At 38.7% G+C, this 14,679-nt stretch overlaps 1 protein-coding gene across 9 annotated transcripts in view; it reads right to left on the bottom strand.

Annotated features, from left to right (window-relative positions):
* Positions 1-230: 230 nt before the first annotated feature.
* TRAPPC8 (trafficking protein particle complex subunit 8) overlaps positions 231-14,679 on the bottom strand; it is a 114,625-nt gene continuing 100,176 nt past the window's right edge. For 5 of the 9 annotated variants that reach the window (XM_073331307.2, XM_073331313.2, XM_073331308.2 and 2 more), the window contains 4 exons: positions 8,228-8,275; positions 6,537-6,682; positions 2,846-2,935; positions 231-1,338 (listed from right to left, as the gene is read on the bottom strand). In XM_073331307.2, the coding sequence (XP_073187408.1) occupies positions 1,104-1,338; positions 2,846-2,935; positions 6,537-6,682; positions 8,228-8,275 (519 nt within the window). In that variant the 3' untranslated portion in view covers positions 231-1,103. The remainder of the gene's footprint in view (positions 1,339-2,845; positions 2,936-6,536; positions 6,683-8,227; positions 8,276-14,679) is intronic. The other 4 variants (XM_073331309.2, XM_073331314.2, XM_073331316.2 and 1 more) reach the window with 1 other exon arrangement.

The raw sequence follows: 14,679 nt of genomic DNA, 5'->3' as shown, positions 1-14,679 counted from the left end.
GACACTCCAAGCGGGGTTGCCTTCTGACAAACAGCAACTGCAGCTTTTGACTAGAATGCTGTATGTGTACATGGGCTGGAACTGCACCTAAACCAGCACGTCTAGTGTGGATGCATTGCGCCACTGCTATTTACACTAGCGTACAGCTTCTAATTAAGACAATCTTTGTTGACAGGCTACTGCTGTAGATAAGATGCGAGAAAAAAATATGCAACAGAAGTCTATACAGTGAATATGGTGTATGTTTTATTCTATTTACAGTACATTTGTTATAAATATAATACATTTCTTGAAAAGCTTAATTAACTTGAGTAGATTTTTTTTTTAAAACAGATCAACTCAGTTGTTATAGTTACATAATAAAGTGAATGACAATTTAAATGACAATTTCATGGTTGTGAAATAGTGCATTCTGTACTGAGATGAATGAGAAAACACTCATACTGGTTTCAAAATTATTTTCAGAACATCTTCGGTGAAGTTGTGTGTAAGCCATAAGGATCACTGGCTATTAGAACATGAGGACACAATAACAAAGCCCCAAACAAATTTTAAAAACTGAAAAGCGGAAAAAAAACCCCAAACCAAAAAAGACCCAGTATAAATTGCATTTAACAACCTATCAAACTTCACAGTAAGGTTGGCATTTCTGATTAATAATGGCTTTAGTCAGGAAAAGAGACAACAAGGGTTGTCTTCTGAAATGTCTTTTAATATAGCCACAAAATATATTTAAAACATCATGCTGGAAGTTGTAACAGCAGTCAAGCTGCCTTTTTTATTATTATTATTATTTGGACAGGGCCTGGGATTCACAAGTAAATTCAAACAGTTTTATAAGGAGTATTTTAATTCAGTGTTATGAGTATAAATTACCAGAGATGCAAGAGACATTAAAAAGGATATATGCATTTTCTGTCCAACGTGCTTTGCATTAAGAAACAAATTGGCAAGTAGTCTGAATATTTTGCTATTGTCTCCTACACGATCTTTTGTAAGTTAGATGTTGGGGTACCACATTCCAAAACTGGAATAAATGTCAATCCGCAGAATAAGAAAAGTCAGATTCTTTTGGTTTTTAGTATGATCTTTCAGGTAATTGGTCAAATGTTATTGATGATGATCAGTGCTGGCATGGAGTTCTGCTGACTTGTTTCAAACAAAGTAACTTGGTCTGCTAACTTGGCAAATACTCTGTGAGTTCCAAGATTATAGACTCCTGTACGAACAAAGCAAGCTTTCAACTGCAAGCTACAGACCTCCTGGTTTTTAAGCTGAAGTTTGTACTGTGTTTGTCCAAGCCACGTGAAAGAACCATGTATTTCTAGTGCTTCTGGACTGAAAGAGAGAGGGGGGGGAATAAAAAAATCAGATATCTACTTCTGAACCTCTTATGCTTAAGTGTCTACCAAACACGCACACATTCGAAATGACTGTCCTACAAAAAATTTTACTTCACTGTGTAATATGTTTCCTGTATTAACTGGTATGCAAATGCACTGTATCTCTGGTGTTTTGGCTGTCCGATGTTTTTGAAAAAAGTGATTAGATGAGCTGACTAGTGCTCAGCTCTCCATTAATTCTATGAACTAATATATAAATGAGTTATTTACAAAATTGTTCAACTGGGATTTCCTGGTGGATCACTGTCCTTACACTCTTCTATCTGTCAACATTTGTATTAGAAGCCTGGCACATGGAGTTTCATACCCATCTGGCAACCCCTTGGCACTGGGCAAATGCATTCTGATTAGACTGAGTTTTGCTAAATCTGTCTCAATTATTGCCCTTCAAAATCCATCTCTGGGAAACTTTTCAGAACGCCTAATTGGGACAATTGCTGAGAATACTATTCAGCTATTTAATTACACTACGTCAAGTCTGATGACAATCAGGCACTTAGAATATTTTTTGGTATTCAACCACTTACATAGATTGTGGAATAAAATATTCCGAGACGAAATTATACACAGAATTCAACCAGCTCTCCTATAGGTAGAGCATCAGAGGCATCTGATTTTTGCCTCTTTCTATGCAAGTTCTATTTTAAAAATCTCATTATTTGTTTTTAAATGTTTCTAACTCAGATGCATGGCTATATTTCCAAGTAAAAACTATAGTCATGTGCAGCAGTGGATACAATCTAAGAACCTGTAATAAGTGCTGTTAAAGAAGTTACAATTTTTGTTAGGATGAGAAGTAATTTGTCAAATTTTGTATTGCTTATCCTACAATATGGATTTCTACACAGTAATTCTAACATAGCAATTACCTACACATTTTTAAAACAATGAACTCTTACTGTACACCATTTTAGAAGAATTTTAGATGAAAATAACTATATTTTAGCATTTTAAAAGTTAACTCTTTTGTTACAGTTGAGAAATTGTCTTAAACAAAATTAATAATTTTTAATGAAAACAACATGTGTGTTGATGTTCCTCTCATTTTGCTGATATCTTCATTGTAGGAAACATTTCCCCAAACCAAGGAGATTTAAACAGCAAAAAAATAAAATATTATTGTCCCACCTTTCTTTATAATCCAGTCACTGCTCCCAGCTCTCTTGGCAATACAATCCATTTCTGTTTTACTTCCAAATGGACATGGGTTTTTGAAAAATACTCATATTGACTTAATTACGTTCTTATTGAGATGATGAAAACCTCCCATTGACATCAATGGGAACACAGTGAGGATGAAAGTCCTATCCTAAATATTTGATACATTTAATACACACTTGATAAAATAACGTAAATAAAATCGGATTAAGAGATCTTAGTAGCGCTGTGACCTATATTCACAATAAACATTTGTTGTAATTTAACATTTAGAAGTTTATTACCTTGTTGTTTTATGCCGCAAGTCAATTATTACATCAACATCAGCCTCAGAACAATTGGAAAGTAGAAGAGTGACAGGTACTAAACAAAGGCTGCAAGAGAAAATTTGTTTTACGATGCAAGATTTATACATATTACTGGTCAGTCCTGAGGATTACAAAATGTAACAAATTTTAAAAGAATTCTTATGTTCTTAATTACTCAATCATGTAAACATTAAAATACATAGTGGTATTTTGTATGACATTATTACAGTCTAATATCAGCTCCTGCAGGCTGTCAGATTACCATTTTTACTTCTGAAAAAGGAAATTCACTGCAGTATATTTATGCCTGTGACCTCAGAGAAAAAAAATTATCTCCTCAGTTTGTCTAAATGAGATCTGGTAATGCAATACTTCATAGCGTAGCTTGATTTTTGCAAGCTTTCTATAAAAAGATCATGTACAGCAAGGTGCATTAACAACAAATTTTAGAATGTGAAGAACATTTGGCCCAACATGCTGGTCTAAATTTTGACTTGCTGCAATAATATCTTTACACTTTCTCTCCATATATTTCTATCCCCTTCTGCATACTGTTGACTAAAAGAGCTATTTAAACTATTCGTTTTAAATAGCCTGAAGAAATACAGGCATTTTAGCCAGGGCAGGTGAACAGTGCTCAACTCTAGCTGGAGAAGTATGGACATTCGAGTCCAACTTATTGCAGGTTGTTTTTTTAAATTTAGGTATTGCTTTGTATTTAGTATCCTGAAGAATTCTACCTGAATACACTTATTAACACTAATGCTTTTATACAGAACACTCCTTCAAGAAGGATCCCACAGCACCTTTATACACAAATTTTTCAGGGTCGCGCCCCCGCTTTCTCTGGTCTGCTCCCCAGGAAGGGTAAGGGGGCTGTCATAAACATAAAGGGAAGGGTAAACACATTTCAAATCCCTCCTGACCAGAGGAAAAACCCTTTCATCTGTAAAGGGTTAAAAAGCTAGGATAACCTCGCTGGCACCTGACCAAAATGACCCATGAGGGGACAAGATACTTTCAAAGCTGGAGGGGCGGGGAGGGAGAAACAAAGGCTCTCTCTGTCTGTGTGTTGTTTTTTGCCAGGAACAGAAAAGGAATGGAGTCTTAGAACTTAGTAAGTAATCTAGCTAGATATGCGTTAGATTCTGCTTTGTTTAAATGGCTGATAAAATAAGTTGTGCTGAATGGAATGTATATTCCTGTTTTTGTGTCTTTTTGTAACTTAAGGTTTTGCCTAGAGGGATTCTCTATGTTTTGAATCTGATTACCCTGTATGGTATTTACCATCCTGACTTTACAGAGGTGATTCTTTTACTTTTTCTTCAATTAAAATTGTTCTTTTAAGAACCTGATTACTTTTTCATTGTTCTTAAGATCCAAGGGTTTGGGTCTGTGTTCACCTATGCAAATTGGTGAGGATTTTTATCACGCCTTCCCCAAAAAGGGGGTGTAGGGTTTGGAGAGGATTTTCAGGGGAAAGACGTTTCCAAGCGGGCTCTTTCCCGGTTATATATTTGTTAGACGCTTGGTGGTGGCAGCAATAATGTCCAAGGGCAAAAGGTAAAATAGGTTGTACCTTGGGGAAGTTTTAACCTATGCTGGTAAAAATAAGCTTAGGGGGTTTTCATGCAGGTCCCCACATCTGTACCCTAGAGTTCAGAGTGGGGAAGGAATCTTGACAGGGGCCAGGGCTGGGGTTAGGTCAGGAATGGAGCTTTGGCCGTGGATGGGGCCTGGAGCAAAGCCGCAGCCAGGCCACGGTAGGGGGCTGGGGCGGGGCTGGGGCGGGGCTGAGATTACAACTAGGGACAAGACTGGAGAAGAGTTGGGGGAGGAGCGGGATTTGGTGGCAGCTCCCTCCCCGCCCCCCACAATGGGGACTGGCCCGGGTCCACCGCGCCCCCAAACATTCTTCTGCACCCTGCTAGAGGGGTGCGCACCACAGTTTGTGGACCATGAACTAGTGGTATCACTTCATCACTGAAATGCATCAATAGGATTGCTTACCAGTGAACACTAAGACTGGAAGTAAAGAATGCCTTCAAGAACTGACCTCTGCAGGGGGAATTTAGGTAGTAAGCACATAACCCAAATTGGAATATGACCAGAATTAGACCCCTATTTGAATAAGTGCAGGCTCTCATCATTATATCAGTCATTTTTGTACTTCATTCCACTTATGTTAGTTAGTTTCACTTCAATATCTATTGTACTAGCATAAGAATGTAATAGTTAAGTTGCCAAAGCACAACAAGGAAATGTATACATTCTAAAAACAAAACAAAAACATCTTTTTGCTAACAATTAAATCATTAATATCAAGTTTTGTAAATAAAATTCCAAAACAATCTAAATTTGAAACCTAAACTAGTTCCCTTTATTTTAGTTTAATGCTTACCAAAAAATTGACAAGACTGTCAATTCAATAAGAAGCGCATAACCACAAAATAGAAGCTACAGGAACACAATTATCAAAATGAAAAATCTTTTCTACAAGTGCTTTAGTTCATTGGTACTACACTAAGTTTCCACTTTCAGCCATGTTAAACATCCTTTTCCTGCCATACTTTATATCCAACTCATGTTAACATTTGGATATTATACAGACATAGTAACTAAAAATTAATAACTAGAGCAAGAAGTTCTTTTATCTGTTCATTCAAATATTGTCATTTTGCAGCATATATAGCGTTCACTTTCAACCCACTTCTTAATCACTGTTTATGCTGTGATTTTCTCAGGCTGTGAAGACAAAGATATTATAGATTTCTTCATCATTACTTTCATTAGCTACTTAATGAGTTATCTAACTTAACATTCCTATTTATTTTTAAAGTGAAATTATATAAAGCAAGGGGTAGTCAACTGGCAAACCACAGGCCAAATTCAGATGACCAGATGCATTTGAATGGACCCCGAAATCTTTTAATTTTCTTATTATTGTTTTTTTTTATTACTTTCTCTGGCGTCTGGACTTTGACTAAACCTTGACCAAGAAATTTGGATCTTGATAAAAAGTAATTGACTACTCTGATTTATAGCAGTGGTTCTCAAAGCTGGTCCGCTGCTTGTTCAGGGAAAGCTCCTGACGCGCTGGACTGGTTTGTTTACCTGCCACGTCCGCAGGTTCGGCCGATCGCGGCTCCCACTGGCTGCGGTTCGCTGCTCCAGGCCAGTGGGGGCTGCAGGAAAGGCGGCCAGTACGTCCCTTGGCCCGCACCGCTTCCCACAGCCCCCATTGGCCTGGAGCGGCAAACCACGGCCGGTGGGAGCCACGATAGGCCGAACCCGCGGACGCGGCAGGTAAACAAACTGGCCCAGCGCGCCAGAGCTGAACAAGCGGCCGTTTCCCTGAACAAGCGGTGCACCGGCTTTGAGAACCACTGATCTATAGTACTTCATTTTCATTTCATGTGTCCAATCGTCAACTGATAGAAAATACTATTGTGTTGCAATTTTACCAATACATTTACAAAAAAATCATTTTTTTGCTTTATAGCTTGTGTTTCTGTTGAATTTTTCCTTGTTCATGGCAATTTTATTTTATCCCTTTATTTCATCCTTCCACAGAGCACGATCTAAAGAGGATTTTTATTAAAGAAACAGAAAAAAATAGTTTCCTAAAGGAATCTGGAAATATTTTAAAACGTCATATTAATCAAACCTTTTTTGATGAAATGAGTGATTAAAGGACTCTGGATAATGAAGACTAGTCTTGATGAGGTTAGAAAGCTGGTCTGGTGTTGGTCTTGTGGGTAGTGAAGAGCTTTCTGGTCGAAAAAACTTTAAGAAAACCATTTCTGGTGATTCCTAGAACACACAAATATTCAGACAACTTCATTTAAAATACTCTTATAAATACACTAACACAACACACTGTACGACAAGGGATTAACCAGACAGATGTTAATTTGAAGGTACTATTTTCTCCTAAGAACTGTAGCTTCCAATAGATTACACTACTGTGTCCCAATGTTTATGGGAGGCAATTAAGGAAATTAATGTGTCTTACTGTTTTAGGTGAGGAAGTGGTGCAATTCTTACGATTGGGCTCCTATAACACAGGCAGACTATTAAATTTCCTTCTCCCAAAACTGCTTTTTTAAACCAATGTGTTAAGAGTTCTGCAAATATGCATTACTGGTAAGATAAAAATGGAACAATGTTTAGACAGTGCACCAAGTTAATCTTGGGTTTTCACAAACCCAAGGGGAGGTTGCCACTAAGGAACTACAGGTAGCCAGGAAAGCTCCAAAAGTGGGTGGCATTGGGTGGGAAGGGAACATGTGGTAATACAGTACATCTCTAAAGCTGGAACCTAGGAAGCTCCTTCAGAAATGAAAGCTACCTTCCCCTCTAGACAGAGGAAAGCCCAAGGAAGGGAGGTGGTGGAGTACTCTCCCCCTTGGGGGATATCAACCTCCAGGACCGAGGGGATTAGATGATATGGAAAGGTGTAACTTCAGTGCATCACCCTGGCTGCATCTGGTTCAGAATCTAGATGATACGGTACTTGTCCAACACCATCCAGTCTGTTATCTGCTCCAATCAAAGTTACTGATGAGGGGTTAGCTTTCCTTATTCACTTATAAACCGTTGATGCAGAGTCAATTATTAGTGACATAAAATGCATGCCCAGTAATCAACATGCCAGCAGCTGCTAAGTACAAGGAGTTGATTGATTAATCCCATTTCTGCACTTCACTAAGAAACAGTTCACAATATTCTTAGTTTATTGCTACACTTGTGTCAACAACTTCTATGACAATAATTTCTTAAAATACTGAAGACAAAACACACTATGAGAAACACACTGAGATTGTGACTTGAGTCAATAAAAGATAGCAGGGAAAATCCTGGCCCACACTGAAGTCAATGGAAACTTTGCCACTGACTACAATGGTGTTAGAATTTCACCCAGGAAATTTAAATAATTATTAATTTGCATTATAGTAGCATCCCCAGGTCTGGTCATACTAGGCATAGGTCATTAGATGACAGCATATGCTTGAAAAAAATTTAAGATTATGCCCTTTAAACCAAAACTGTAATTCGCTGCACTCAGACCAGCAACCTAAACACTCAAGAAGCAAGAAGAATATTCTTATTAACAATGGAATATAGTTGGAAACTATCTTTTTAATTCAGTTGGCATTTCTGGTCCTGCTGTAATGGAATCCATCTTGCTGAAAGGTGACACCATGTGTAACACTAGCTATATTTAGAGACTATACAACTCCATGTAGGGTGTGGAGGGAAGGTTATAAGATTTATCTAACTGGAGAATATTCAATATTATCTTGGATAGCATATATCAACACCCTAGAAATTGCTCTTCCCCCTAAAGTCAGTTACCTGTTCCAAGTCCTCCCAATCAGAATTCCTGAGTACTTTTTTAAAACCCTACAAAAAACAAATATCAAAATTTATCTGAACAGACAAAAATCAATAGGATAAGTTACAGAAAAACAGGTTGACAAAGTAAGTCTGGCATCATTACACTTCATTATTTGATTACTTAACATGTTTGAAACCCTTAGTTCAAAGCAACATTACACTGGTACTGAAAGACTGGCAACAGATTGACAATTTAACACCCCAAATTTAAGACTAGTCTTTTGGTTCCTAAATAAGACATCACTTTGACAACCCTCTTTGTACCCAGAGGATGAAATACTGGCTATGCTGAAGTCATGGCACAACTCCCATTGACTTCAATAGGGTCTGGATTCCACCCATATAGTTATTATATTTGGGAGGAAAGGCTTTCAAAACACAAGCACTCAGAGTGCTGGCTCTCCACTAACAACATCTCACTGAGTTTCCTTTTCCTGGAGAGTTTAGGAAAATCTAGATAAGAAACCATAGAATTAGAGAGACAAGGTGGATGAGGTAATATCTTTCAATTGGACTAACAGAAGTTGGTCTTGTAAAAGATATTACCTCACCCACCTTGCCTTTCTAATATATCTTGGGACAAACAAGGCTTCAATTGTCATACAACTGTCAACTTGTAAGCAAAAGAGATCTCTGTTCTCAGGAACAAATTTAAATAGAATTCCACTAATATCAATAACGAGGAGACCGATGGAACCTTAAAGACTACCAGATTTATTTGGGCATAAGCTTTTGTGGGTAAAAAACCCGCACTTCTTCAGATGCATGGAGTGAAAATTACAGATACAGGCATAAATATACTGGCACATGGGTACCCGCATGGCCCCACAGTATGCCAACATTTTTATGGCTGACTTAGAACAACGCTTCCTCAGCTCTCGTCCCCTAGTGTCCCTCCTCTACTTGCACTACATCTTCATCACATGGACCCACAGGAAGGAGGACACCTGGATTTCAACAATTTTCACCCCACCATCAACCTCAGCCTGGACCAGTCCACACAAGAGATCCACTTCCTGGACACTACAGTGCAAATAAGTGATGGTCACAAACACCACCGTATACCGGAAACCTACTGACTGCTATAATTACCTACATGCCTCCAGCTTCCATGCAGGACATATCACACAATCCATTGTCTACAGACAAGCCCGAAGATACAACCGCATTCGCTCCAATCCCTCAGACAGAGACAAAAACCTACAAGATCTTTATCAAGAATTCTTAAAACTACAATGCCCACCTGGGGAAGCGAGGAAAAACTGACAGAGCCAGAAGACTACCCAGAAGTCACCTACTGCAGGACAGGCCCAACAAGGAAAATAACAGAACACCACTGGCCGTCACGTACAGCCCCCAGCTAAAACCTCTCCAGCACATCATCAATGATCTACAACCTATCCTAGAAAACATTCCCTCACTCTCACAGATCTTGGAAGGCAGGCCAATCCTCACTTACAGACAGCCCCCCAATCTGAAGCAAATACTCACCAGCAACTACACACCACACCACAGAAACACTAACGCAGGAACCAATCCCTGTAACAAACTCCGTTGCCTACTCTGTCCCCATATCTACTCTAGCGACACCATCAGAGGACCCAACCACATCAGCTACACCATCAGGGGCTCATTCACTTGCACATCTACTAATGTGATATATGCCATCATGTGCCAGCAATGCCACTCTGCCTTGTACATTGGCCAAACCAGCCAGTCTCTATGTAAAAGAATAAATGGACACAAATCAGACATCAGGCATGGTAACATACAAAAGCCAGTAGGAGAACACTTCAATCTCCCTGGACATTGAATAACAGATTTTAAAAGTTGTCATCCTTCAACAAAAAACCTTCAAAAACAGACTTCAGAGAAACTGCAGAGCTACAAGTCATTTGCAAACTTAACACCATTAATTTGGGCTTGAATAGGGACTGGGAGTGGATGGGTCATTACACAAAGTAAAACTATTTCCCCAAGTTTATTCCCACCCCCCACTGTTCCTCAGAAGTTCTTGTCAACTGCTGGAAATGGCCCACCTTGATCACTACAAAAGGCCCCCCCCCCCCGCACCCCGCTCTCCTGCTGGTAATAGCTCACCTTACCTGATCACTCTCCTTACAGTGTGTATGGTAACACCCATTGTTTCATGTTCTCTGTGTATATAAATCTCCCCACTGTATTTTCCACTGAATGCATCCAATGAAGTGAGCTGTAGCTCACAAAAGCTTATGCTCAAATAAATTTGTTAGTCTCTAAGGTGCCACAAGTCCTTCTGTTCTTTTTATTGGAAACATTGTTACCATTCAACTTCATAGATTAACTGAATTAGTTATAACACATTTTTAACTTAAATGAGAAAAAGCAAATATCTTTACATAATACCTGATCTCTGTTGCTTGTATTTCAAATGAGCTTACCATCACCTGTACTACTATGATCATGTACCTTATGCTGGTTTCTTCAACGTGGTTTTAGAATGTTTTTTGTAACCACACTAGAATCTCCATCCTGCATTAATATTGGTTTATACAAAGTCTAAGAATTAGTGTGTTCAAACTAAATTTAAATTGTTAAGCCAGTATTAAAGCAGACTTAGTAGACTTGTAAAGGTCTCCCAAGTAAGTGTCAAAAAGTGCTGCTTTTCAACAAGATGGGTGCCAAAAGGAGGTAAAAGCTTTTTTAAAAGCACATTCACCTTCAACTGTTTAAAATCAGTTTGAAGTTTTTGTACAATGAACGTGATCTCAAGAGGTGTTGGGCACCTTCAAGTCCACAGATTCAATGGCAACTCCTCCCAGTCACTTGACAATGTCTATGTGCTTTTTACATCTTTTCCGGATAATGTTAAAAACACTTGGTTTTAAAATTAACTGATGTATTTAGCAAAAAGAATACTTAATATAATTTTACACAAGTCTCATGCAGTTCCAAGGAGAAAAATACATGCTCTTAGCTGAGTTTGAAAGATTGAGATAAATAGGAAGGCAGCAAGAGCTGCAAAGAGAAGGCTCCTGAACCAACTGAGTAAGGACAGAGGAAGCAAGAGCTAGAGAGAAATGGAAAAATCCCAGATTTTAAGTGGTGTGAAGTGCCAGTGAGAACAAAAATAAAGGGATGTGGAGAAATTGGAAATATCGGGAGAATCTAATTAGAATCAGTGAGCTCTCGTTTCAAACCTCAGATTAACGCTATTCACTCCCCCTCCCCCCCGCCCTTTGCCTACTTGTTTGCTCTCCTGTGTTAACTTTAAGTACCATTCATACCAATTCCTAATCATTTTGAAATGAAGGCTACGTGAAAGATGTTATACAAGACTGCATTGTATACTTTGCTCAAACCTAATTTAAAATTAATACTTTTTACATTATTTAGCTGGAAGAGTAAACAACACAGACAGGACTGGGGTGTCAAATTCAGCTGTATGGCTTCAGTGCAAGATTATGAGAGCGATTGGGCTCTGAAAAGCGCATTTTTTTAAACTATTAAAAACTAAAGTCAGAGGAACCCATTTTGCTGGTGTGATCATGTTGTAAAAGAACCCTCTAATAAAAACTGGTATAAGAGTATACTAATACCCACAATATAAAAGTGACAACCTCAAAGTATTTGTCTCGAAATGGGTACTAGAGGGAGGGGGAAGATCTCCTGCGTTCTTTCCATAGAGACTCATGATGTGAACCAAAAGTATTGATCTATTTGTAACATCCCACTTTCTTATAAATTATGTTTAGCCTGAATAACCCATCAATACCCAATTTTATCCTCCAATTTCCTATTCCATATATGAAGCTTCACTGGCACAAGCTACCTCCTCCCTCTGAGAACTTACAAATAGTCACTTCACAACTACCAGTTTTTGCCCCAAGGTTCTCTTCTCTAAACCAAATTGCTCCAACCCAGTCTTTGGTCTTGTACAGACTTGGATTTAAAGGTGTGATATTAGCATGTGTTAGCTAACACGTGCTGGCACATTTTAAGAGTCTACTATAGATAAGTTTCAGAGTAACAGCCGTGTTAGTCTGTATTCGCAAAAAGAAAAGGAGTACTTGTGGCAACTTAGAGACTAACCAATTTATTTTCTTTTTACTATATATAAGGAACACTACCTTTAACTTGTGCAAACTGGCAGAATTAAAGCCTAGTGCAGAGCTAAAAACCACAACTTTAAACCCAAGCCTAGCCAAGGCCACAGTCTGAGATACTACCGGTATTCAAGTGTATGGCAGAGGCTTGAAACGCTAAACCTTTGGATCGTTATCGTGCAGAACCAGACATCAGCATGGAAGCATGTCTTCTGGAATGGTGGCAAAAGCATGAAGGGGCGTACGAATGTTGAGCATATCTGGCACGTAAATATCTTGCAATGCCAGCTACAACAGTGCCACATGAACACCTATTCTCACTTTCAGGTGACATTGTAAATAAGAAGTGGGCAGCTCCCGTAAATGTAAACAAATCTGTTTGTATTAGCAATTGGCTGAACAAGAAGTAGGACTAAGTGGACTTGTATGTGCTAAAGTTTTACATTGTTTTGAGTACACTTATGTTAGAAATGTAGATTTTTTTTGTAAGTTGCACTTTCACAAAACAAGACTGCATTATTTAATTGAGGTGAATTGAAAAATATTTCTTTTATCTTTTTTGTAGTGAAAATATTTGTAATAAAAATAATATGAAGTGAGCACTGTACACTTTATTGTGTTGTAATTGAAATCAATATATTTGAAAATGTAGAAAAACATTCAAAAATATATCTAATAAATTTAAATTGGTATTATATTAACTGTGTGATTAAAAGTAATTTTTTAACCAAGTTAATTTGTTTTGAATTAGCTACAATTGACAGCCCTACTTTTAATTAAAATTGCAACGTTATCCAGCCCAATCTCCTTCCAGTCTTATTTTCTTGCCTTGAGATTCCTTTAGCCTGAATTTCTATCCATGTGATCAAGAGAAAAATGCTTTGACAAACAGTAAGGAATATTATAATATGGAGAAGTGGCTGAAGTTGAATGTGGAAAATTAAAAAGTAAAGGATTTCAGGTTACTGTAGGTTGGGAAACAAAGGGGGAGGAGATTGAGGCTGTTGAAAACTGAAGTGAGCCAAGGCAATTATAGCTTGGGAATAGTCACATTTTGAGCTTTGGCTAGCTAAAGCTAATTGGTCACTGCAGATGAAGATGACAGGTAAGACTCCAAGTGTTAAAAAAAGAGCTTCAGTATGGCAGTGTTAGAGGCAGTGGCAAGGAAAGTTCTTACAAATACCTAACTAATTTTCACTAAATTGCAGTAATTCCTATCCTATAATGAGTACTTTCATAGATGGACCTTTGTCCACAAATTTTACATATTAATGGACATAGCTGGTTTAGTACTAGAATATCTAAGCCAACAGTAGAGCATGAACATCCTTTTTTAATTATTTTATATATTTAAAATATATATACATATACATATACAGAGAGAGAGAGTGTGTGTGTGTGTGTGTTCGTTCGTTCGTTCGTCCTCTGCCTTGGTGGATCCTGTGCTTATTGGCGGATTTGCTCACCTCAGAGGTTCACGGCAGCCCTCAGTTTGGCCACTTTCGTGGCTCAAATCTGCCGTTCACTCAGTTAGCTTCATCACAAGACAACATGGGGAAAAGGAAGAACAATTTCCCACAGTCTCTGCTGATCCACTTAGTGGGTCTGGGAACAGGCCAGAGACCTTCCCCTCTGGTGGAACCCACAGTCCAGTTCAACTCCTCTGGTATCAAGTAGGAGTTGGGGGGATGGAGGATTTGGGGGGAACCCGGGCCCACCCTCTACTCCGGGTTCCAGCCCAGGGCTCTGTAGATTGCAGCTGTCTACAGTGGCTTCTGTAACAGCTGCGTGACAGCTACAACTCCCTGGGCTACTTCCCCATGGCCTCCTTCCAACACCTTTATTCTCACCACAGGACCTTTCTCCTGATGTCTGATAATGCTTGTACTTCTCAGTCTTCCAGTAGTATGCCTTCTCATCACAGCTTCTTGCGCCTCTTGCTCCCAGTTCCTCGCACACACCACAAACGGAAGTGAGCTCCTTTTTAAACCCAGGTACCCTGATTAGCCTGCCTTAATTGATTTTAGCAGCTTCTTGATTGGCTGCAGATGTTCTAATCAGCCTGTCTGCCTTAATTGTTTCCAAAAAGTTCCTGATTGTTCTGGAACCTTCCCTGTTACCGTACCCAGGGAAAACAGACCTACTTAAACTCGGGCTAATATATCTTCCTTCTGTCACTCTCCTGTAGCCATCTGGCCCAACCCTGTCACAATATGTATATGTATTTAAATGGTAGGTTTATTGCCAAAGCTTGTAATTTTGTAGGCCAGACAGCTTTTACAGTAACATCTCTATTCAAATGTTCGGCTGTATTATTAGTTTGCT

Source organism: Lepidochelys kempii, chromosome 2 (genome assembly GCF_965140285.1).
Source record: "Lepidochelys kempii isolate rLepKem1 chromosome 2, rLepKem1.hap1, whole genome shotgun sequence".
Lineage (NCBI taxonomy): Eukaryota > Metazoa > Chordata > Testudines > Cheloniidae > Lepidochelys > Lepidochelys kempii.
This window is presented reverse-complemented; position numbering and strand designations above follow the sequence as displayed.